Source organism: Mobula hypostoma, chromosome 6 (genome assembly GCF_963921235.1).
Source record: "Mobula hypostoma chromosome 6, sMobHyp1.1, whole genome shotgun sequence".
Classification (NCBI taxonomy): domain Eukaryota; kingdom Metazoa; phylum Chordata; class Chondrichthyes; order Myliobatiformes; family Myliobatidae; genus Mobula; species Mobula hypostoma.
The window spans coordinates 147,313,574-147,336,649 of record NC_086102.1 but is presented as its reverse complement, the minus strand read 5'-3'; the positions used below and the strand labels follow the sequence as shown (position 1 = coordinate 147,336,649).

At 39.9% G+C, this 23,076-nt stretch overlaps 1 protein-coding gene across 3 annotated transcripts in view; it reads right to left on the bottom strand.

The window, feature by feature from the left end:
* The window catches only part of gtf3c3 (general transcription factor IIIC, polypeptide 3), a 52,413-nt gene that overhangs the window by 13,031 nt on the left and 16,306 nt on the right, over nucleotides 1–23,076 (bottom strand). For all 3 annotated transcript variants that reach the window (XM_063050068.1, XM_063050066.1, XM_063050067.1), the window contains exons 8-14: nucleotides 22,026–22,092; nucleotides 17,520–17,620; nucleotides 12,817–12,988; nucleotides 9,022–9,224; nucleotides 7,135–7,236; nucleotides 3,860–3,995; nucleotides 621–846 (exon numbers count right to left, since the gene is read on the bottom strand). In XM_063050068.1, the coding sequence (XP_062906138.1) occupies nucleotides 621–846; nucleotides 3,860–3,995; nucleotides 7,135–7,236; nucleotides 9,022–9,224; nucleotides 12,817–12,988; nucleotides 17,520–17,620; nucleotides 22,026–22,092 (1,007 nt within the window). The remainder of the gene's footprint in view (nucleotides 1–620; nucleotides 847–3,859; nucleotides 3,996–7,134; nucleotides 7,237–9,021; nucleotides 9,225–12,816; nucleotides 12,989–17,519; nucleotides 17,621–22,025; nucleotides 22,093–23,076) is intronic.

Genomic DNA, 23,076 nt, shown 5'->3' with positions numbered 1-23,076 from the left:
ACTATCCAATCAGTGCTCAGAATTGAAATCTGGTCAGAAAGTAAAATATCCTCAAGAGGTCGTCTGATCTATCTGCCTGCTCGTTTTTGTCTAGGCAACAGTCACACATTTCCCCTCTGTAAGCACTCTCTTCAGCTGTAAGTGGCTGCCTTCCAAAACATGCTCTCCACAACACTGCAAGGAAGCAACTTGTTCACCCTCCTCCTGCAGAAGGTTTTGTGCAGTCACTCTGTGACATCTTGAACCCTAGCACAAGGAAGACAACACTTAACCAATATCTACCCCTCAATATCTGACAATAAAATAGAGGCCCTAGTACATGGCAATTTTTAGGACTTCATGTATTCAAATCAGTTCTACATTTCCTTCATGACAACAGTGACTACAATTCAAAAATACTTCTTTTTGATATGTCCTGACCATGAAAGATTATAATTAAATAATAGTTTTTGTTTTCTTTTTATCTGGCAGCTCCAATATTACCTTGTACTACAACATTGAAAATACAGTGATTATTTAGAAATTCACAATGATGAACAATTTTATTGTAAAAAATGTGTATTTCTCTACATTATAATAAACCCAGTTTTTGTCATTAAGAGTGGACAGATTCATAATACCTGATATAATTGTATGCTTTCCTGAAGTTATTGTCCAGAACAGCAGCTGACAGGCCAAAGTATTCCAACTCTTTCCGTTTCTGCCTGTCATCATAAAATGAATAATATTCCAAGGAAGAATCAACCAATAGTTCAGCTTCTTTGAAACGTCTGAGGTCACACAAGGTGTAAATGGCTTTTAACAATAAATTCCACCAGTCATCTTTATTCAGAACACTAGTCTTTCCTGTAATGAAAAGGAAACAAAAGTATTTCAGTCACTGCTTTCATGAATTGATAAAAAGATGGCCTACAGGTCAGTACAGTACCATTCTTTACTCTGGCAACATCACACCATCTAAGAATCACTTTGGTGATCACAGAATCTATAGGGGTTTCTTATGATCTTTTCCCTGTATGGTTGAGTCACCACATTGTTCTGAAAAACAACAAGAATTCTGCAGATGCTGGAAATTCAAGCAACACACATAAAAGTTGCTGGTGAACGCAGCAGGCCAGACAGCATCTCTAGGAAGAGGTGCAGTCGACATTTCAGGCCAAGACCCTTCGTCCATTGTTCTGAACTTCGCTGGCGGTGCATTCCAACAGACTACCCTTTCAATACTTAGAACTGAATACTGGTTAGAAAGCAACACACCCTCAGAGATCTCCTGAACTATCTTGCCTGCTCATTTTTTATCTATCCGCCATTTCTTCTCTGCATGCACTATAGTCAGCTGCAAGATGACACTGGAAAACAAAGATTTTACTTCCTGAATATCTTCAACGATAGAGACATTTGAAAACAAGACAAAACACTTTGAAAGCAATACAAGAAACACAAAAGCAAATTTTGTTTATGTCTTATTTGGTGGGAAGCAGCACTGAAAGCAGTTCCAGGACGTGTGTTTAAGCAGGAGCTATTAATATTTATTTTTATAAATATGTTGGGATAGAGAAGCATATATCCAAATTTGCTAATGGCATGAAAATAAATGGCACTGTAATCCATGTAGATGGAAGCATTAAATTACAAATTGGTGTTAATATATTAAATAAATGAGGGGGAATACAGTAGCAAATAGATTCCAATGTTGTCAAATAAGAGGTCTTCCATTTTGGATCCAACATTAGAATGGAGGATTCTCTAAATATTGAAAGGTTATAAACTTCAGAGGTCCAAAGAAAATTAACTCATAATCACACATTATCAAACTGTAATTTTCAGGCAAGAAATTAATTAAGATATCAGCATGCTGTCCTTTTGGATTAGAATACAAATTAGATGACAGTAATTTTCCTACAACATACAAAGCCCCGATTCAATACCAGATGTCAGCAGTCTGGGTGTGGTTCGAGGAGAAACATTAGCCTTGAAAGAAGTCTAATTCAGAAATATCAGAATGATACCTCGACCTCAACTACAATAATATTCCCTAGAATTAAGGAAGTTAAGAGGTTACTGGATTTAAAGTGTCAATATATGAAGGGAAACTGACAAAGTATTAGGAAGAATTACCTCTGGTCTTTGGTGAATAGCGCAAAACCGAATTCAGACCTTTTCGGACTGAAGGTGGGAAAAACATCTACATAAAAAGTGATAGTATTGCATTCTCTACAAAGATGATTGTTTACTCTAAACCTATAAATGATTTTTGTTAACTGAAGATATCAAGGAATAGTGATCAAAGGCAGGTACATGGGGTTAACTTACAGATCAGCCATGATCTGATTCTCCCTCATTACCATATTCCTAAATTACCAGCGATCTTCGAAGTTTTCATGGTATCAGGAATGTCAATAATGTTTTTGTTATAATGTATCATTGAATGAAATACCTATAAATTTTGTTTTTACTGCAATCATTAAAAGTTAAACATCTGCCAAGAGAAATCGATTAGATAAATGATCTGAATGAGGATTGACTTCTCAAGAGATCAAGTAATATCTTAAACAATTCTGTGATACAAAGCAGGACAGTGGTTACCATAAACAATCAAATATTTATTTCATCTTAGTCTCTGTGTGTGGCTGTACATGTAGGATTCTGCAACAGCTCCCAATTTACAACTTTAAAATTTTTTAATAAGTCAAGAGCAGATGCGATTAAAATCTACAGAATTCAAAATCGCAATGAAATTACTTTGCATCGTCTCAAAATGCCAAGAAAATGAACAATACACTAAAAATTATAGTAATTTCATGTGGATTATCTAAGTGGAATGGACAAACACATATAATTGGGCATTTGCTAAGTTTGTAGCAACAACTAAGCAATGCATATAATGAATTACATCAGTTTAGTGTTTAAACAAGATGTACCAGGCTCATTTGTCAGCAATGAGTAGGTTTTAGTACAGGTTGAGTATCCCTTAACCCAAATGGTTGGGGCCAAAAGTATTTTGGAATATATAATGAGATAGCTTGGGATTGCCATCATTTCCAACTCCGAATTTATGTGTTACCGGTAAGTAGTCTTTGTCTTACACTTGTTCATCACATGTATGTACTTAACAGTAAAAATTATTACATTCTATTAATATAATACAATAAAATGTGTGCAGGGAAACAAAGCAGCATAGAAGCTTCGGGAGAATACTTGAATCACCTGTTGACCAACAAAAAATGGCAGGCTTTCAGTCTTTACCTATGATGTCGTGTTTTAATTAAAAGGTTACAGTACACTGTACTGGTATTTTACTTCTTTATGTTTTATGTAAGGTATAAAACCAATCAGCATTGTAGACTTGTTCCAGTGTTAGATTTCCATCAGCAACAATCTTCACAAACTCATCAATGAACTTTTCTGTTGCTTCGTGATCAGTAGACACTTTATCTTTAAAATATTAATAATCTTTAAAAAATTTTTGCCATGCCTTTTCTAAATTTCTGCAACCAGCCTGCTGAATATTCACATTTACCTTCAATTTTTAGTTTGTTGTGATAGATATTTGTTAGTTTCACGATCAGCATACCGTTAAGCAGACAAATCCACTCTTTCATAACATAATTGAGATCTTCATTTGTCACCTTAGGCAGTGTTTTTCTATTTTTCATTAACTTCTGTTCATTATGTATGTGAGGTCACTTTTCAGAACTGTCTATGATGTGAATCGCATGGGAATCTTCCCAGCATCATGTGGAATTTTCCATTTGTGACACCATGTCAGCCCTCAAAAAAAAATTCTGGAATTTCAGATAAGGGGTATTCAACCTGTAGATTTTAGTTAAAGCTTCATATGATTACATGAATTCCTTACCTTTCACATCCAAATATGCAGCTTCCTGATCATCAATGTCACTAACTTTATCTCTTGAGTCCTTGGCAAGATGCAGGTGTTTTTCCCCATTTTTGGATTTTGAAACTAAAGAAACTTGAGCCCTGCTCATTGCCACCTACAGACAAATTCAATATCATATGCACTTTAAAAAAATTGCTCAGTAACCAAAGATAACTAACTAACAGCTCAACCACAAATGGAATATAGATTAATTATATCCCAACAAAGCTTCCTTCAAGACAGAATCATGTTGCCAATAGCATAAAATAAACATGGCACGAATTGACTGCTTTTAAATTCTCTCAGTTTTAGGTGTTCTTTCTCACAATGAAACATTAAATGTTGATTAGAAAGGGGAAAAAACATTCCGAGGCATTATTATATGCTTCACTTTCTGGAAGTCACTGTTCATTTCAACACAATATCTTCAGCAATTATGTTAACTGAAGGCTACACATTAATTTTATTCCTTTATCCTGTCAGACAACATCACTAACATTCAGTATTTCTGTTGATTTATGTATTACCATATTATCAATCTCGTGTGATGGGGTATTAATGGGAGTTAAATCCAGCAGTCCAGAAAATCTGCAGTCTGGATACACGCTAAAAATTAGAAATTTTATATGGAATACTGAGGATGCTGAATTAATGGAAGTTTACTGTATACCCATCTCAAAATACTGTTGTGAATATGCATCAAGAAAATGTCAAATTTTAACAATTCTCACATCTTGAACAATTAATCATAGAAACATAGAAAACCTACAGCACAATACAGGCCCTTCGGCCCACAGAGTTGTGCCAAACATGTCCCTACCTTGGAAATTACTAGGCTTACCTATAGCCCTCTATTTTACTAAGCTCCATGTACCTATCTAAAAGTCTCTTAAAAGACCCTATCATATCCGCCTCCACCACCGTTGCCGGCAGCCCATTCCAAGTACTCACCACTCTCTGCATAAAAAACTTACCCGACATCTCCTCTGTACCAACTCCCCAGCACCTTAAACCTGTGTCCTCTTGTGGCAACCATTTCAGCCCTGGGAAAAAGCCTCTGACTATCCACACGATCAATGCCTCTCATCAACTTATACACCTCTATCAGGTCATCTCTCATCCTCTGCCGCTCCAAGGAGAAAAGGCTGAGTTCACTCAACCTATTCTCATAAGGCATGCCCCCCAATCCAGGCAACATCCTTGTAAATCTCCTCTGCACCCTTTCTATGGCTTCCACATCCTTCCTGCAGTGAGATGACCAGAACTGAGCACAGTACTCCAAGTATGGTCTGACCAGGGTCCTATATAGCTGCAACATTACCTCTCAGCTCCTAAATTCAGTGCCACGATTGATGAAGGCCAATACACTATACGCCTTCTTAACCACAGAGTCAACCTGCGCAGTTGCTTTGAGTGTCCTATGGACTCGGACCTCAAGATCCCTATGATCCTCCACACTGCCAAGAGTCTTACCATTAATACTATATTCTGCCATCATATTTGGCCTATCAAAATGAACCACTTCACATTTATCTGGGTTGAACTCCATCTGCCACTTCTCAGCCTAGTTTTGCATCCTATCAATGTCCCATTGTAACCTCTGACAGCCCTCCACACTATCCACAACACCTCCAACCTTTGTGTCATCAGCAAACTTACTAACCCATCCCTCCACTTCCTCATCCAGGTCACTTATAAAAATCCAAAGAGTAAGGGTCCCAGAACAGATCCCTGAGGCATACCACTGGTCACCAACCTCCGTGCAGAATATGACCCATCTACAACCACTCTTTGCCTTCTGTGGGCAAGCCAGTTCTGGATCCACAAAGCAATGTCCCCTTGGATCCCACGCCTCTTTACTTTCTCAATAAGCCTTGCATGGAGTACCTAATCAAATGCCTTGCTGAAATCCATATACACTACATCGACTGCTCTTCCTTCATCAATGTGTTTAGTCACATCCTCAAAAAAAATCAATCAGGCTCGTAAGGCATGACCTGCCCTTGACAAAGCTATGCTGACTATTCCTAATCATATTATACCTCTCCAAATGCTCATAAATCCTGCCTCTCAGGATCATCTCCAACAACTTACCAACCACTGAGGTAAGACTCACTGGTCTATAATTTCCTGGGCTATCTCTACTCCCTTTCTTGACTAAAGAAACAACATCTGCAACCCTCCAATCCTCCGGAACCTCTCCCTTCCCCATTAATGATGCAAAGATCATCGCCAGAGTGTCAGCAATCTCCTTCCTCGCCTCCTACAGTAGCCTGGGGTACAGCTCATCCGGTCCCAGCGACTTATCCAACTTGATAGTCCTTTAATATTTGCTGATTTACAATGTCATCTTATAGTTTGCAATTAAATAAAATGTGAAAAAAAGAATTTGAACTTGAACCATTAAATCAACCTAGGCCATTCTATTTTTCTCCCACAATCAACTCAAGGTTAAGATGCAGGTCTCCTGTTCTTCTCTATTATTATAAATAGAAAATACGTGCTGAGTTAAAGGGATCTTCTTGATGGAAACCATTTCTGCTTTGCCAGAATTCTTTACCCGTCAATTTTGTTGCTTTTCTTTCTTGATGTTTTTAATGTTTATTGTTCTGCTGGTGCTCTGTAATTTCTCATGCAACCTATCAATATTCATGCGCTAGCCTTTATAGCAAGTACAACTAAAGGTAAAACTCCACCTTAATTTCAGCAAATATTACGCAAGTATATTTCCAGTTTTATTGAATTGTGATCAAATACAGAATTTCTACCTTTCCTTTCTCTGACTCAATGTTCTGAGGCCCACTGTAGTACTCCTGTTGCTTCCCAAATTCTTCTAATTCACCCATATGCAATAATTCTATTCTGCACTAATGAACTCCTTTTAAATTTGATATTTAGAAATCCTCAGCAAACATATGAAAAGTGCTAAAATTAAGCTTCTAAAGTGGGGCAAACTGCTTCCATTGGAATACATGGAAACACAAATACAACATTCAATTCAGTTTTCAGGTACAATACCACTGGCACAAAATTTGCTCATTTTCTATTCACTTTTAAAAGTCTAGTCTTCGCAAAGCCTTCCAATATGATCTTATGAATTGCTGTAGGCAGGAAAGGTATTTGTTAAGATTGAACGGGTATAATGTTAAACGGGCTGTTATACTTTGGTACTACAATTGTATATCAATTTTCTTTTAGTTAGCAATAATTCTTTTACTGGGAAATCGTGAAACAAGATCTAAATTACAACTCACCTTTAAAAGCATTGCTAACATGGCAAGTAAAGCATCCACATAATCAGGTAACTTTTTTTGGGAATACAGTAAGGTTGAACGGTGAAGTAACAGCTTCAATTCCTGAATGAGAGACACGTGATTATTTATGTGTTAGGAAACATGATGATTAAATCCACTACAGCAAATTAAAAAAAGACAAATTGCTCAATTTCTTCTTCAGAAAACTGTCAACAAATGGCAGACTGACATTTTTATTACATTCCATTAATTGTACCAATAATGAGAAATTCTACAGAATTTGTTTCTGCTGTTGTGAGAAGCACTATTTCATCCCCAACAATTCTGCAGGTAGTTTGATATTTTCCTTGAGTTTGAAGACGGGTAAAGCTGAGGTATAAAATAACTCAGAAAACTATCATGGTATAAAGTTAAGTTTGATTTCGTTTTTAAGCATCTCCCTGCACTTTTTGTAGTCTTGACTATTTCCCCTTCTTGAGTTATCTAAACATGCTATGTGTTTCTTTTTTTTTCCTTTACCCATCCTAGATAACCCTTGACATCCCTGTACGTATTTCCCTTGGCTTTTATCCTTACAGGAATATGATAGCCCTAAACTCTTACTATTTTTCCTTTGAATTCTTCCAACTGTGCAGTTTAAACCTTCAGTATTCTGCAACCTAAGAGTCAACAATGCCTTGGATCTCAGCCTCTGAATGTTTGCAAACACAAGAATCACCTGAGCACTGCAGCTTGGCTACTGAGGTTGGGATGGCCTTGGTTCTACAATGGAGGCACTGTGGGTCGATCAGCTCCCCATTAGTCCAGTAGACTGCCTCCTGAGGGAAGCTTATTAGAAGCAAGTTGCAGCAAGGCAAGAATAACTGCCGTCAACCTTGTCCTAAAACACCAACTCAACAGTAACAATGTAACCAGAAAAATCATTTTTCAAGCATTCCACTTGAATTTCTGGGTATACCAATTTAGGAGGCTGTTATTTACCCTGCAAGATCAAAGAGGAAAGGCACATACAAGTATGGTGTCTGGAGAGTGAAAGCAAGTGTGGCCCAGAGGAACAAAATCTACAGTCATCAGGACACAGCAAGGGGAAAAGTGATTGTGCTGCAGTGATTCAGGATATTAGCCTCCAAGGTTTAGAAGGACTGTGACTTTCAACTTTGGGTTATATTTTTATACTAGATGCAACTTATTTAATAACCAATTAAATCCGTACACATTATCACTTGTACTCACAATGTCTTGAATTAGCTAAACCAGACATACTAAAATTGAAAGTATATGAGATCTATAAATTGGCAACTCTTACACGAGGGCTATCATTTTCATAAGGCTTTCCTTACCTCCCAGACTTCCTTTCACTTTGGTCACAGGTCATACTTAATTAATTAACTCCACCAAAGAAGTCTGATCAGTTCAGGTACACATTTTATCAGACAGACTAGATGTGACTAGATGTAGTATTCATAGCTCGAATAACACTCCACTTCCAAAATTAATTTTTCAGGATGTTGACATCGCTAAAAATTGCCAGCATTTAAGTCACCACCCAACTGTCCAAACCTTTACAGAGGTACTTATAATGGGCTGATGAAAGGAATACCAAATTTTCTTTTATGCCTAATTACACAAGGCCCATTTAATGTGGTAAATTTCATATGTAATATGTGCATGACAAGATATCTGTAAAAGCCAGGCTAAAATCCAATTCCACTACCAACCAAATTCCTACAGTGATAACTAAATATTTGCTGTAATTTCAATGAATCCAATATGTTGCTAGTAAATTATTATTTTACAACGGCTTGCAAAAAAACATTTTTTTTGGTTTTCAGGGTACAGTGAAACACATGCTCTGTCACTATAATTAACTGCTACTGTATTTTGTACCTGCTGAGCTGCATTCGCATCATGTGTTAACGTTTCAGCATCATGCATTGATTCCAGTGCCTCAAGAGCTTTCTCTGGCCGCCCTAGTTGTTGTTGTAAGGTTGAGAGAGAAATACGTGCATCCAGGTGCAAAGGTGCCATTGCCACCACTTTGGCATAGCTCTCTGCTGCCAGCTCCATGTGTCCCAGTGCTTTCAAGCACTCTAACATTGAGAGATAAAAGTTAGAATTGAGCATAATATACATTTTCTGTAAGTTTATTCTTTCCTGACCTCCCAATGTCTCTCCACAATCATTATCATAACACATATATTCTAGAAGGAAATAAATATTTGGCGCTGGGATGGTTGGGGAAAAGGGTGATGACAAGGATGGTGGGAAGGCAGCGGGACAGAATGCAATGTGGAAAACATAATGGATGTAGATGAGAGCCCATTCAGCTACCTTGAAGGAGAAACCAAGATATTATCCTGGTTTGAAAGAGGTCAACATGTGTGAAGGTAGAATGAAGAGAATGAGAGAATGGGTAAAGAGGAAGTGCAGTGAAAGTAACTGTTGAAGTTTACGGGCTAATGGCAAATACTGCTGATATCCTATTTACTCCTAGAAACACATCAACACATCGTTCATCTAGGCTACTGCACCCACACACTTCAAATCAGCTACCATCATCCCATACCAAAGAACGGTACACCTTCAGAACTAAATACTACTGCCAGGTGGCACTGACACTAATCATCATGAAGTGCTTTGAATGGCTTGTAATGGCACATATCAAAAACTCCATTCCTGCCACACTGGACACTCACCAATATGCTCACTAACAGAACCGCTCTACGACAATGCCGTACTATCTGTCAGACACATGGGCTTCACGTACCTTGAAAACAAGGACACTTACAGAATGCGGTTTCTGAATATCAGTTCAGCATTCAACACTATTGTCCCACAGACCTTGATGAACAAACTCCTACTCCTCAATCTAAATACCCCTCTGTGCAACAGGTGTTGGACTACGAATCAATAGACCTTTGATAGTCAGGGTGCAGAACCGCTCATTGGCATCATTCTCAACAAAGGTGCAACCCAGGACTGTGTGCTGAGCCTAATGCTGCACACTCTGCTTACACTTAACTGCACGGCCAAACACTCAAGTAATCACATTGTCAACTTCGCCAATGACACGACAGTGGTGCAGCTCATCAACAACGATGAGACAGCCTACAGACAGGAGGTGGAAGAGCTCGAGGCCTAGTGCCAGTAAAATAACCTCTTCGTCATTATCACAAGACAAAAAAGATGGTTGTTGACTTCAGAAGAACTCACACAACCCTTTACATCGGTGGCACAGCAGTGGAAACTGCGAGCAGTTTCAAACTCCTGAGGGCACATCTTGCACAATCTCTCACGGTCCCAGAACGCATTATACACAATCAGGAAAGCTCACCAATGCCTCTACTTTCTGAGGAGGCTGAAGAGTGCTGGACAGTGCACATCTATACTCACATCATTCAACAGATGCTCAGTAGAGAGCATCCTAACAAGCAGCATCACTGCCTGATACAGAAACTAGACTGTGGTGGACAGGAAGGCTCTACAATGGGTCAAAACGGCTCAGTCTATCATCAGCACCAGCCTACCGGCCATCAAGGACATATAAACAGAAAGGTACCAGAAAAGGGCAAGTAACATCATAGAGAATCCCATCCACCCTGCTCATGGACTGTTTGACCCATTGCCATCAGGGTGGAAGCTATATAGCATCCTTGTCAGACAAGCAGACTAAAATAAGTTACTTTTCCTCAGTATCTGGGTGATCAACACCTCCATCCACTAACCCACCACAGCACAACTCCAACCACCACTACTTTATCATTTCCTGTCAGTCACATTATGTACAGACACTCCTTGTGTCACTTTATGGACATACAATCAATCTATGTATATAAGCTATCTTATGTACTTATATTTATTGTGTTTTATTATTATTATTGTGCTCTTTATCTTATTGTGTTTTCTTTTGAGCTGCATCAGTTCCAAAGTAATGATTATTTTGTTCTCCTTTACAACTGTACACTGGAAATAACATTAAACAACCTTGAATTTTGACATGGTGATAAGTTGAGGAACATAAGCCAAAAGTCATAGATGAACAAATGTGGTTGAAACAAAGTTGGAAATTGGGAGCGACAACTGCTAAAATGTAAACAACAGGAATTCTGCAGATACTGGAAATTCAAGCAACACACATCAAAGTTGCTGGTGAACGCAGCAGGCCAAGCAGCATCTGTAGGAAGAGGTGCAGTCGACGTTTCAGGCCGAGACCCTTCGTCAGGACTAGACTGCTAAAATGTTCCAACTTCGGGTGAAATGGGAAAGAAAAGTAAGGGAAGGACTGTGAGACGGACTGAGAAGTACAGATACACTGTTTGATCTGTATCCAAGTGCTTCTATTACACCTGCCACTTGCTTCATGTTGTTCACAACTCAAGGATGCAAACAGGCTCTCATTTGGCAAAGTAAAGTTCTCTAATTTTCTAATAAGAAATTATAATTAAATATTGAAAATCTAATAATGAATAATAGCAATGACATTAAAGATCATCTAATAATAATCTAATAATGGAATTTTAAAATTTTTTCTAGTTTTATAATAATAGATATTACAAATTATAGATAATAATATTCTGAAGTTAAAACACATACATAAATTTCATTATTGTAATGACTATTTTTAGATGATAAAATTGTATTCAAGTGCTCCTGACTATTTCCCACGGCTGCATAATAACTTTCTCTGGTTACCTTTGTTCTTGCTGTGCAGTTCTGAGAGAAATATGTGCATGAAGGTGCAAAGGTGAAATGATAACACTTTAGCACAGATTTCTACCACCAGTTCCATGAATCAGTTACTACGAATGATCAGCTGACCAGGTCATGTTTAACCCCCTCCAAAAGCCAAAGTGCCAGAATTCAAAAAGAGCATTCAATTATATAAAATTCATGATCAGGAGACTGTCCAACTCTACCACCTTGTGTCCCATTTCTCTGTCGTCTTCTCCTGCTTCTTTCTATACTTTTCCTCTTCAAACAGCTGTCTTTTATCAAATCTCATAATATAAGTATCACAATAACTTGTATTACCTACACTGTATGGAATTGATAATAGGGAATGATGGTTCTGTGCATTTTACTTAGTTTACTAGTAATCCAAGTGCCTGGGGTACTAATCAAAAGACCAGACATCAAATTCCACTATGACAGTTATGCAATTTTCATTTGGTTAATGCTTTCCAACTATTAAAAAAACAAAACTAATCCTCTAGCAATGACCAAGCTATGATGAGGCAGTGTGTTCCAGGCTTCTACCACCCTCTGTGCAGAAAAGAATGCTTCCTCATCTCCATTCTACCAATTATTGTAAATCACTCCACCTAACGTTTGACTCCTCACTTAATGAAATTCATTTTACTCAAAGTCATCAAAATTTTACACACCTCAGTCTCATCTGCTCCAAGAAAACAACCCTAATTTATCTAACCTATATTCACAGCTACAATCATATTCATTTTAATCAAGTTGCTGTCTAAAGCAAGCTGTCAATATGTGTAAAACCAACTTAACAATTCCCTTTAACTTGAAACTAGGTGAATCTTATTCTGTCACCAGCATGTCTTCATTCCTTGCAAGTGCTGCACGTTTGTTTCACCATTTTTGATTCTTTCAATAAATGTCAACATACTATAAAAAGATTTGCTTTGAGTAACAAGACTTCCAGTATCTAAATTTAATTACCTGCATGACGGAGCCAGACAACTGCAAGGTTGTATCGTTCTGAACACACAAGGGCACTCAAAAGGGGCAATGCAGAGTTATACTCGCCAATCTCTAGGAAAGCTTCGGCTACATCTAAATAGAGGTCTCCCATGTCTTCAGGATTCTGTTCCATTAAGTGAGTCATTAAAAGCTGCAGATAATAGGAATCCAACATGGTAATTAAGAGGAGCTAAACTATTCAGCTTTTTGCAATTATTTTCTTCACTCTTCAAAAGAAGCTTCAATGAAATTCTGCCCTCACTGAATTGTAAAGTAGACTGCATCACTATAAAATTTAAAACACACTGCATGCTTGTAATAATAAGGTTGATCTTGAAAGGGTTTTCAAATTAATCTCAACTACAGATTAAAACAAGGGCTAGTCTGGGGGAAAAAACAGAAGACATTGGAAATAATCAGCAGATTAGGTAACATCATGGAGAAAGAAACAGGTTTAATAACTTGTGTTGATGAGCTTTCATTGATGGACTTCACTCATTCTCCATTTCCTTTTTTACTTCAGATTTCCTGTATTCACAGTATTGTTTCTCTGATTTCTGGAACTTCAGATAAAGCAAAAACCTTGGGTTCATTCTATTTTCAGTAAGGTGAATTAATTAAAAATCTAATACTTAAGCTTCCAATCAAATTTTTGAATACCTTCCATAAATAAAATGTATTTTCTATTTAAAAATATTAGCACTATATATCTATAAAAGAGGTAACCATATTTACACATAATAATAATAGTAAATGATTTAAAACTGGTGTCATCTTTAACAGCCAGAAAATAAGAGTCACATTCATTAAAACATGCTTAATACATTTTATTGAGGAGAATTTAATTTTCCTGGTATTTAATAAAAGCTGCACACAAAAAGAAGTGGGTGGGGGAGCTAGAAGTTTACCTTTCACCCCACTTAAACAGGCAGAACAAAATTCTACTACAGGTGTCCCCCGTTTTTCGAACATTCGCTTTACAAAACCTCACTGTTACGAAAGACCTATATTAGCTCCCTGTTTTCGCTAACAGAAGGTGTTTTCACTGTTACGAAGAAAGGCAGCGGGCGGAAAAAGCAGCGCGCATCCCGCGCAGCCGCTCTCCCCCTGATTCGGAACTGCATTCTCGCTGGCATTGCTTAAACACGTGCCTGTGAGCAACCGTTTGCAAGATGAGTTCTAAGGTGTCGAAAGAGGTGCCTGAAAGAGCTCGTAATGGTGTTACACTTAGCATAAAACTAGATATAATTAAGCGTTTTGATCGTGGTGAACGAAGTAAGGACGAAGTGAGTTTGGCTTGTGGAAGTTAACTAAGATGATGTTGAAGAGGTTTTGGCATCCCTATGACCAAGAACTGATAGATGAAGAGCTGATGCAGTTGGAAGAGGAAAGGATAACAATCGAACCTGAATGAGTAATGATAAAGTATGACTTTAATTTTGAAAGGGTACATAGGTTTAGGGGATATTTGCAGGATGGTTTGAGTGCTTACAAAAAACTGTATGATCTAAAAATGTGCGTGGCCAAGCAGTCAAGCAAACCTTCCACATCAGCCACAGCAGATGACGAACCTTGACCTTCGACATCGAGGCAGGCAGAGATAGAAGAAGTTGACCCGCCTGCCCTGATCGATGATGAGATGACACCCCAGTGTCCCACCACCCCAACCCCCAGGCTGCGGACAGATAACGATTCGTGGAGAATGCTGTGGTAGCCGGGAGGCACACAGCACATCTTTAAGAAAAAAGCCGAAATAAACATGCTAATTAATTAGGTGCCGCCCGGCACCAAATAATTAGCATGTTTATTTCGGCTTTTTTCTTAAAGATGTGCTGTGTGCCTCCCGGCTACCGCTGCACCACTGCATGTTTCGCGGATCGGTATCGGGTCGCTGCCCTGAGGGTGGGGGCCACTGCACCACCCAAACTCCGACGACTCAGTCTAACACACCATCATCAGTGTGCTCAGCGCTGTCCCAATTCCCGTAAGTGATAGTACACTGTACATACATTAATTCTACTTTATATCGGCTGTGTATTTTTATGTGTTATTTGGTATGATTTGGCAGCTTCACAGCTTAAAGGTTACTGAAGAGAGTGTTTCTGCCGAGAGCACTTGCGTGAGATTTTCTGCCGAAAGCGCTTGTGCCGTGTTTTTGCCGAGAGGGCTTGCGTGAGATTTTCGCTATGGAGAACAGTTCAGGCAATGATTGTGGAAAAGTACTTCAACTTTATATAGGCTGTGTATTTATCATATCATTCCTGCTTTTACTATATGTTACTGTTACTTTAGGTTTTATGTGTTATTTGGCATGATTTGCTAGGCTACTTTTGGGTCTGCGAATGCTCACAAAATTTTCCCATATAAATAAATGGTAATTGCTTCTTCGCTTTACGACATTCCGGCTTACGAATTGTTTCAAAGGAACGCTCTACCTTTGGATGGTGGGGGAAGCCTGTATTTGCTTAAAGAATCAAAATTGAAGTCAGCTTATGTGACATCTACTCATCTAATTGAATCCACAGCAGTTAAATTGTTCAAAATAAAGCACAAGCCTTCCACTTATTTAAAGTTCAACGTTATTTTATTAATCAATGTGTATATTTGACACCATATACAACCCTGATATTCACTTTCTTGAGGGCATACTCAGTAAATCCAATAACCATAACAGAATCATTGAAAGACCGGGCAACCAGTGTGCAAAAAAGCAACAAACTATGCAAATACAAAATTAAAGAGAAAAAAAAGAACTAATAATAATAATTATATAAATAAGCAATAAACTTCAAGAACATGAGGTGAAGAGTCCCTGAATGTGAGTCCATAGGTTGTGGTAACAGTTCAGTGATGGGCAAGTGAAGTTGAGTGAAGTTACCCCCTCTGATTCAGAAGCCCGATGGTTGAGGAGTAATAACTGTTCCTGAAGCTGGTGATGTTATTCCTGAGGCTCCTGCTTTCTGATGGCAGCAGCATCAAGAGAGCATGAACTGGGTGGTGGGTCCCTTGATGATGGATGCTGCTTTCTTGTGACAGCGCTCCATGTAGATGTGCTCAATGGCAGGGAGGGCTTTACCCGTGATGGACTGGACCACATCGACTACTTTAGGTAGGCTTTTCCGTTCAAGGGCACTGGAGCTTCCATACCAGGCTGTGATGCAACCAGTCAATATACTTACCACCACACATCTACAGAAGTTAGTTAACTGTCATGCTGAATCTTCGTAAACTCCAAAGGAAGTAGAGGCAATGCGTGCTTTCTTCATAATTGCATTTACGTGCTGGGCCAGGGCAATTCCTCTGAAGTGATAACACCTAGGAATTTAAAGTTGCTGATCCTCCCCACCAATGAGGAGTGGCTCCTGGACCTCCAGTTTCCTCCTCCTCAAGTCAATAATCAGCTCTTTGGTTTTGCTGACATTGACTAAGAGGTTGTTGTTGTGGCACCACTGAGCCAGATTTTCAATCTCCCTCCTATATGCTGATTCATCAGCATTCTTGCTTTGGCCTACAATAGTGGTGTGGTCAGCAAACTTAAATATGGCATTGGAGCTGTGCTTAGCCGCATAGTCATAAGTGTAAAACGAGTACAGCAGGGAGCTAAGCACACAGCCTTGTTATACACCTGTGTATAAGAGATTGTGGAGGCGATGTTGTTGCCAATCTGAACTAACTAGGGTCTGCAAGTGAGGAAATCGAGGATTGAATTGCACAAGGAAGTACTGAGGCCAACGTCTTGAAGTTTATTGATCAGTTTTGTCGGGATGATAGTACTGAATGCTGAGCTGTAGTCGATAAAGAACATCCTGATATGTGTGCACCTTTGCTGTCCAAATGTTCTAGGGTTGAGTGAAAAGCCAATGAAGTGGCATTTGCTGCGGACCTGTTGTGCCAGTAGGCAAATTGGAGCGGATCTAAGTCACCTCTCAGGCAGGAGTTGATATGCTTCATCACCAACCTCTCAAAACACTTCATCACTCTGGATATAAGTGCTACCTCATATTGGTGTTAATGAGAAATCTAACAGGACAACCATGATCAAAGGTATTACTGTAACATTTTCCGAGCACTACTAACTTACAGATAAATTCTTCAACACTGAATATACTGTAGGTACTTGCACACATTAAAATTGTTTCCTTGGCACTGCTGCCCCTCACTTGAACAGAACACAAAAGATGTAATCAAACTGTTTCTCTTAACTATTTCTCATTGTGGACTCAGCCCACACCTACATTGTTACTTTATTCTCAGACTGTTAATATTGTACTTATTGAAAATGATTGGTTTCTTGGAATAACCACCAGTAATTCAAATGCTATCTTTTACCAACCCTCAGCAACATAATGAAGAATATAAGTTTGTATTGAGAAAAATTAGAAACACCATTTCATTGAGATTCGGCTTTTGAAGTGTGGACCAATATACTATGATGTATCTTTCTTACTAATCAGCATAATTTTATTTTTCGTAATTTTTTCCTTTTTCTTTAACTCTCCTTTTATTTTATTACTTTACTTCATTGTCGCCAAACAATTGATACTAGAGCAGACAATCATCTACACAAATAGTGATTGTAAAGCAGTTTATTAATGTTCAATCGAATTACTGCATGTGTATTTAGCTTAAGATCCTTGAGAGGTCATAATTGAATTCACAACTCACAGTACCCTGCAACTTACCTCAAGGGGCTGAAGAATATGAAGGTGGATCAAGCACACCATCAGCTTAACTTGGATATCTATAGGAACTCCATCCGGAATCTGACAGTTGTAAGTAATCTCTAGAATAAGAGAAAGCACAGGGCGTAGTTTAGTTTGTATTCAGAATCTTAAAGAAAGTAAAATACCTTTCTACACCTAGAATTCTTCCCATTTTTCATTCCTTGCCTTCTCATTCCTATCCTGAACATCATGCACTCAGCCCAGGCCTAGGCTACCAATCAATTCTTGGCTTACTGTTAGTAATTCACTTCTTAATCTTCAGCTAGCAATATTTTCAGGAATGTGCTTTTTCACTACAGACAATCAAAACAAATCATTCAAAAATGATTTAGCAGCTGATGGACAGGCCAACATATTGCAATGCATCTATTTTAAAACCCCTGTTGCTGGTGTTTCTTCCTTTATCTCTCGCTTTGTTTCACGTTTTACCCTAATGTATGGAGCACTTTAAGAATTTTTCTTTCTGGAAGATACTGTACAAATAGAGATTGCTGCTTAATTCTTTAAAAAAAATATGCCTCTATTAAAAAAAATGTGCAACATAACTTTGGAACAAAGATTTCGATTCATAGGAGTTTTATATCTGATTTAAGCATTATGAACAGAGCCTGTCCATATGGCTTAGAATTGCTTCTGTATAAGAACAAAATAACTGTGCCTTTACCAAAAAAGTAACAAATTATCTACATGTAGTTACTAGGAATACTTAATATAAGGAAGACTTGTTCAAAAACAGTGTCCTATATTGCAGAACATCGCATTTGAAAGATGTAGAGTGATAATGAACTGATATGCTATATCACAGTTTTAACATATACAGTGGATCACTTACGAAAACTACACCATTGAAAAGAAAATATTCAACTAAGAGCAATATTTTAATGTTGAGCCAATGAGGGCATTATTCCACTTCAGATGCACCGTGTTGACATTAATCATAATCAGATCAGGAACAGAGTAAAGATTCATCTACTCTACCAGCAACATCCATCAACCCTAACATCAGAAGAGCATTTCTTATATGTTCTATATTACACACCATGAAATTGCATGATGTTTCAGAGGGAGATGACCAATTTGTACTAACATAGAGAAAGTTTTGAGTGATAGGCTGGTGTCTATTTGCAATCAGATTAAGTTGTCTGTTGGGCAAACAACAGGAATTCTGCAGATGCTGGAAATTCAAGCAACACACATCAAAGTTGCTGGTGAACGCAGCAGGCCAAGCAGCATCTATAGGAAGAGGCGCAGTCGACGTTTCAGGCCGAGACCCTTCGTCAGGACTAACTGAAGGAAGAGTGAGTAAGGGATTTGAAAGCTGGAGGGGGAGGGGGAGATGCAAAATGATAGGAGAAGACAGGAGGGGGAGGGATAGAGCCGAGAGCTGGACAGGTGATAGGCAAAAGGGGATACGAGAGGATCATGGGACAGGAGGTCCGGGAAGAAAGACGGGGGGGGGGTGACCCAGAGGATGGGCAAGAGGTATATTCAGAGGGACAGAGGGAGAAAAAGGAGAGTGAGAGAAAGAATGTGTGCATAAAAATGAGTAACAGATGGGGTACGAGGGGGAGGTGGGGCCTAGCGGAAGTTAGAGAAGTCAATGTTCATGCCATCAGGTTGGAGGCTACCCAGACGGAATATAAGGTGTTGTTCCTCCAACCTGAGTGTGGCTTCATCTTTACAGTAGAGGAGGCCGTGGATAGACATGTCAGAATGGGAATGGGATGTGGAATTAAAATGTGTGGCCACTGGGAGATCCTGCTTTCTCTGGCGGACAGAGCGTAGATGTTTAGCAAAGCGGTCTCCCAGTCTGCGTCGGGTCTCACCAATATATAAAAGGCCACATCGGGAGCACCGGACGCAGTATATCACCCCAGTCGACTCACAGGTGAAGTGATGCCTCACCTGGAAGGACTGTTTGGGGCCCTGAATGGTGGTAAGGGAGGAAGTGTAAGGGCATGTGTAGCACTTGTTCCGCTTACACGGATAAGTGCCAGGAGGGAGATCAGTGGGGAGGGATGGGGGGGACGAATGGACAAGGGAGTTGTGTAGGGAGCGATCCCTGCGGAATGCAGAGAGAGGGGGGAGGGAAAGATGTGCTTAGTGGTGGGATCCCGTTGGAGGTGGCGGAAGTTACGGAGAATAATATGTTGGACCCGGAGGCTGGTGGGGTGGTAGGTGAGGACCAGGGGAACCCTATTCCTAGTGGGGTGGTGGGAGGATGGAGTGAGAGCAGATGTACGTGAAATGGGGGAGATGCGTTTAAGAGCAGAGTTGATAGTGGAGGAAGGGAAGCCCCTTTCTTTAAAAAATGAAGACATCTCCCTCGTCCTAGAATGAAAAGCCTCATCCTGAGAGCAGATGCGGCGGAGACGGAGGAATTGCGAGAAGGGGATGGCGTTTTTGCAAGAGACAGGGTGAGAAGAGGAATAGTCCAGATAGCTGTGAGAGTCAGTAGGCTTATAGTAGACATCAGTGGATAAGCTGTCTCCAGAGACAGAGACAGAAAGATCTAGAAAGGGGAGGGAGGTGTCGGAAATGGACCAGGTAAACTTGAGGGCAGGGTGAAAGTTGGAGGCAAAGTTAATAAAGTCAACGAGTTCTGCATGCGTGCAGGAAGCAGCGCCAATGCAGTCGTTGATGTAGCGAAGGAAAAGTGGGGGACAGATACCAGAATAGGCACGGAACATAGATTGTTCCACAAACCCAACAAAAAGGCAGGCATAGCTAGGACCCATACGGGTGCCCATAGCTACACCTTTAGTTTGGAGGAAATGGGAGGAGCAAAAGGAGAAATTATTAAGAGTAAGGACTAATTCTGCTAGACGGAGCAGAGTGGTGGTAGAGGGGAACTGATTAGGTCTGGAATCCAAAAAGAAGCGTAGAGCTTTGAGACCTTCCTGATGGGGGATGGAAGTATATAGGGACTGGACATCCATGGTGAAAATAAAGCAGTGGGGGCCAGGGAACTTAAAATCATCGAAAAGTTTAAGAGCGTGAGAAGTGTCACGAACATAGGTCGGAAGGGATTGAACAAGGGGTGATAAAACAGTGTCGAGGTATGCAGAAACGAGTTCGGTGGGGCAGGAGCAAGCTGAGACAATAGGTCGGCCAGGACAGGCAGGTTTGTGGATCTTGGGTAGGAGGTAGAAACGGGAAGAGCGGGGTGTGGGAACTATAAGGTTGGTAGCAGTGGATGGGAGATCCCCTGAGCGGATAAAGTCGTTGATAGTGTGGGAGACAATGGCCTGGTGCTCCTTAGTGGGGTCACGATCGAGGGGTAAATAAGAGGAGGTATCCGCGAGTTGTCGCTGTGCCTCGGCAAGGTAGAGGTCAGTACGCCAGACTACAACAGCACCCCCTTTATCGGCGGGTTTAAAAATAATGTTAGGATTAGTGCGGAGGAAGTGGAGAGCAGAGCGTTCCGAAGGAGTGAGGTTGGAATGGGGACAAGGTGCGGTGAAGTCGAGACGGTTGATGTCCCGTCGGCAGTTGGCAATAAAGAGATCCAGAGCAGGCAGAAGACCAGAGCGGGGTGTCCATGAAGAAGAGGAGGGTTGAAGACGGGAGAAGGGGTCATCGGTGGGGGTGGAAGAGTCCTTGCCGAAGAAGTAGGCTCGGAGACGGAGACGGCGGAAGAAAAGTTCCGCATCATGGCGAACACGGAACTCGCTGAGGTGTGGGCGAAGGGGGACAAACGTGAGGCCCTTACTGAGGACAGAGCGTTCTGCCTCTGACAGTTGAAGGTCGGAGGGGATGGTAAAGACCCGGCACGGATGAGAGCTGGGATCAGAGGAGGGAGGGGGGAGGCTGGGGGTGTCAATGGAGAGGGGAGGGTTGGGGTGAGAGGAAGATGGAGCCTCTGAGGGCCCAGGAGCTGACGGTGGGATCTGAGGAAGACGGGGCTGCGGAGTGGTGGTAGGGGAAGGGGAGACGGGAGTCACAACAGCAGCACATAAAGACCCGGCCTGGAGTTCAAGGCTGGAGTCGCAGTTGGTGGTTGCGTAATCACTTCGAATGTGTCCATGGTCGTTGCTGGAATCCGGGTTTTGAATATGTCCTGAGGTGTTGGAGCCGCCGAGATCAATGGCAGGAGCCGCAATTGAAAGTTCATGCCTGCTAGCGTCGGGGCCGGCAGGCTCTGGAGTCCGTAGATGTAAGATCTTGCGATCTTTGCCTAACATGACAAAGTCAAAAAAACGGCGATTGCAGGCGTGGATCCGACGGAGGATGAAATAGCGGGTAGGACCAACAGTTGTCTGTTGGAATTAGTTTCATAGAGGACCGTTGCATAGGCATATGAAACCTTCGTCCCATCAACTGAGTTGGTTCAAAAGCAGATCCAAGTGGTGAAATACCAATATCTAAAGCACTATTGTAAACAGCCCATAAATACATAATTGCCCCATAACATTAACAAATCCTAAAAATGACTTGTAGCCCAAACCCAAAAGCACTTTTTACCTTCCTCTGCATGATCTGGTTTTGAAGAAATCTTTTCAACCACAACTTCAGTAAAGGTAGTTATAATCTATGAAAGAAAGAAAAATCAAACAGGCTTATATCAAAATACTGCAAGTTCAAAACCACTTACATTTTTATTAAACAAGAACTTATCAGTACCAATATACCAGATGAAAGATGAACAAAAAATTGGAAATTGGATGTTGAAAAAGTAATAGTTACAGAAAGTAGTTGTGTTTTAGGGAGTATGTCCTTAACTAGAAGTATATATGCTGGAACATAACATGGCTGGAGAAGATTAAAATCAACAAGGCCCAAGAAGACTTAAAAATAGGGCGAAAGATATTGAAATGAATTTGTTGAAGTGTAGGGAACCACCAACCTTTCAAGAAGATTTAGGTGACAGAATTTGAATTGGGGTACCATAATGGAAGTACTGAACTATTGCTGAATAAATAATTATGTAAAAGAAGCATCTTATGAAATGGTAAAGTACCATTTGTAGAATCATGAAATGTGCTCCCTCGAGCTACAATTCTGGACCCAATGGGCTTCATGAATGGTGGCTTTGAAAAGGTTGATAAAGAGAACACTGGAGACATCAATCTCCAACATATTTAAGTTGTAAAAATGACGGATTAGATACGATTTCAATACTCATCTCATTATGAAGCAGAATCCTAAAATTATTTATCTATACAGAAATTTTAAGGTGACAAACAGAGGTTTTGGTTAGATGATTTTGTTCAGCAAAAGTGACCCCACTGAAATAAGGTGGTATATGAATAAAAATGAGCCATAATTTGAAATTTAAGTACAGGGTAGAACTGGGGAAAACTTTTAGTTATCCAAGACTGATGTGAGGCAGACCAGAATTGAAAAGTAATAGTATACAGTATCTGATAATTCAAAATTAAGCATCCATTTTAAATCAAAATAATATTTATTGAATATTGGGTAGTAGCTAAGAAGCACGTTATTTCAAATAAAGGATAGAGCATCACATGATATGATTGCAGAACATAATCTTGTCCTTTAAGGTGATTTTGAT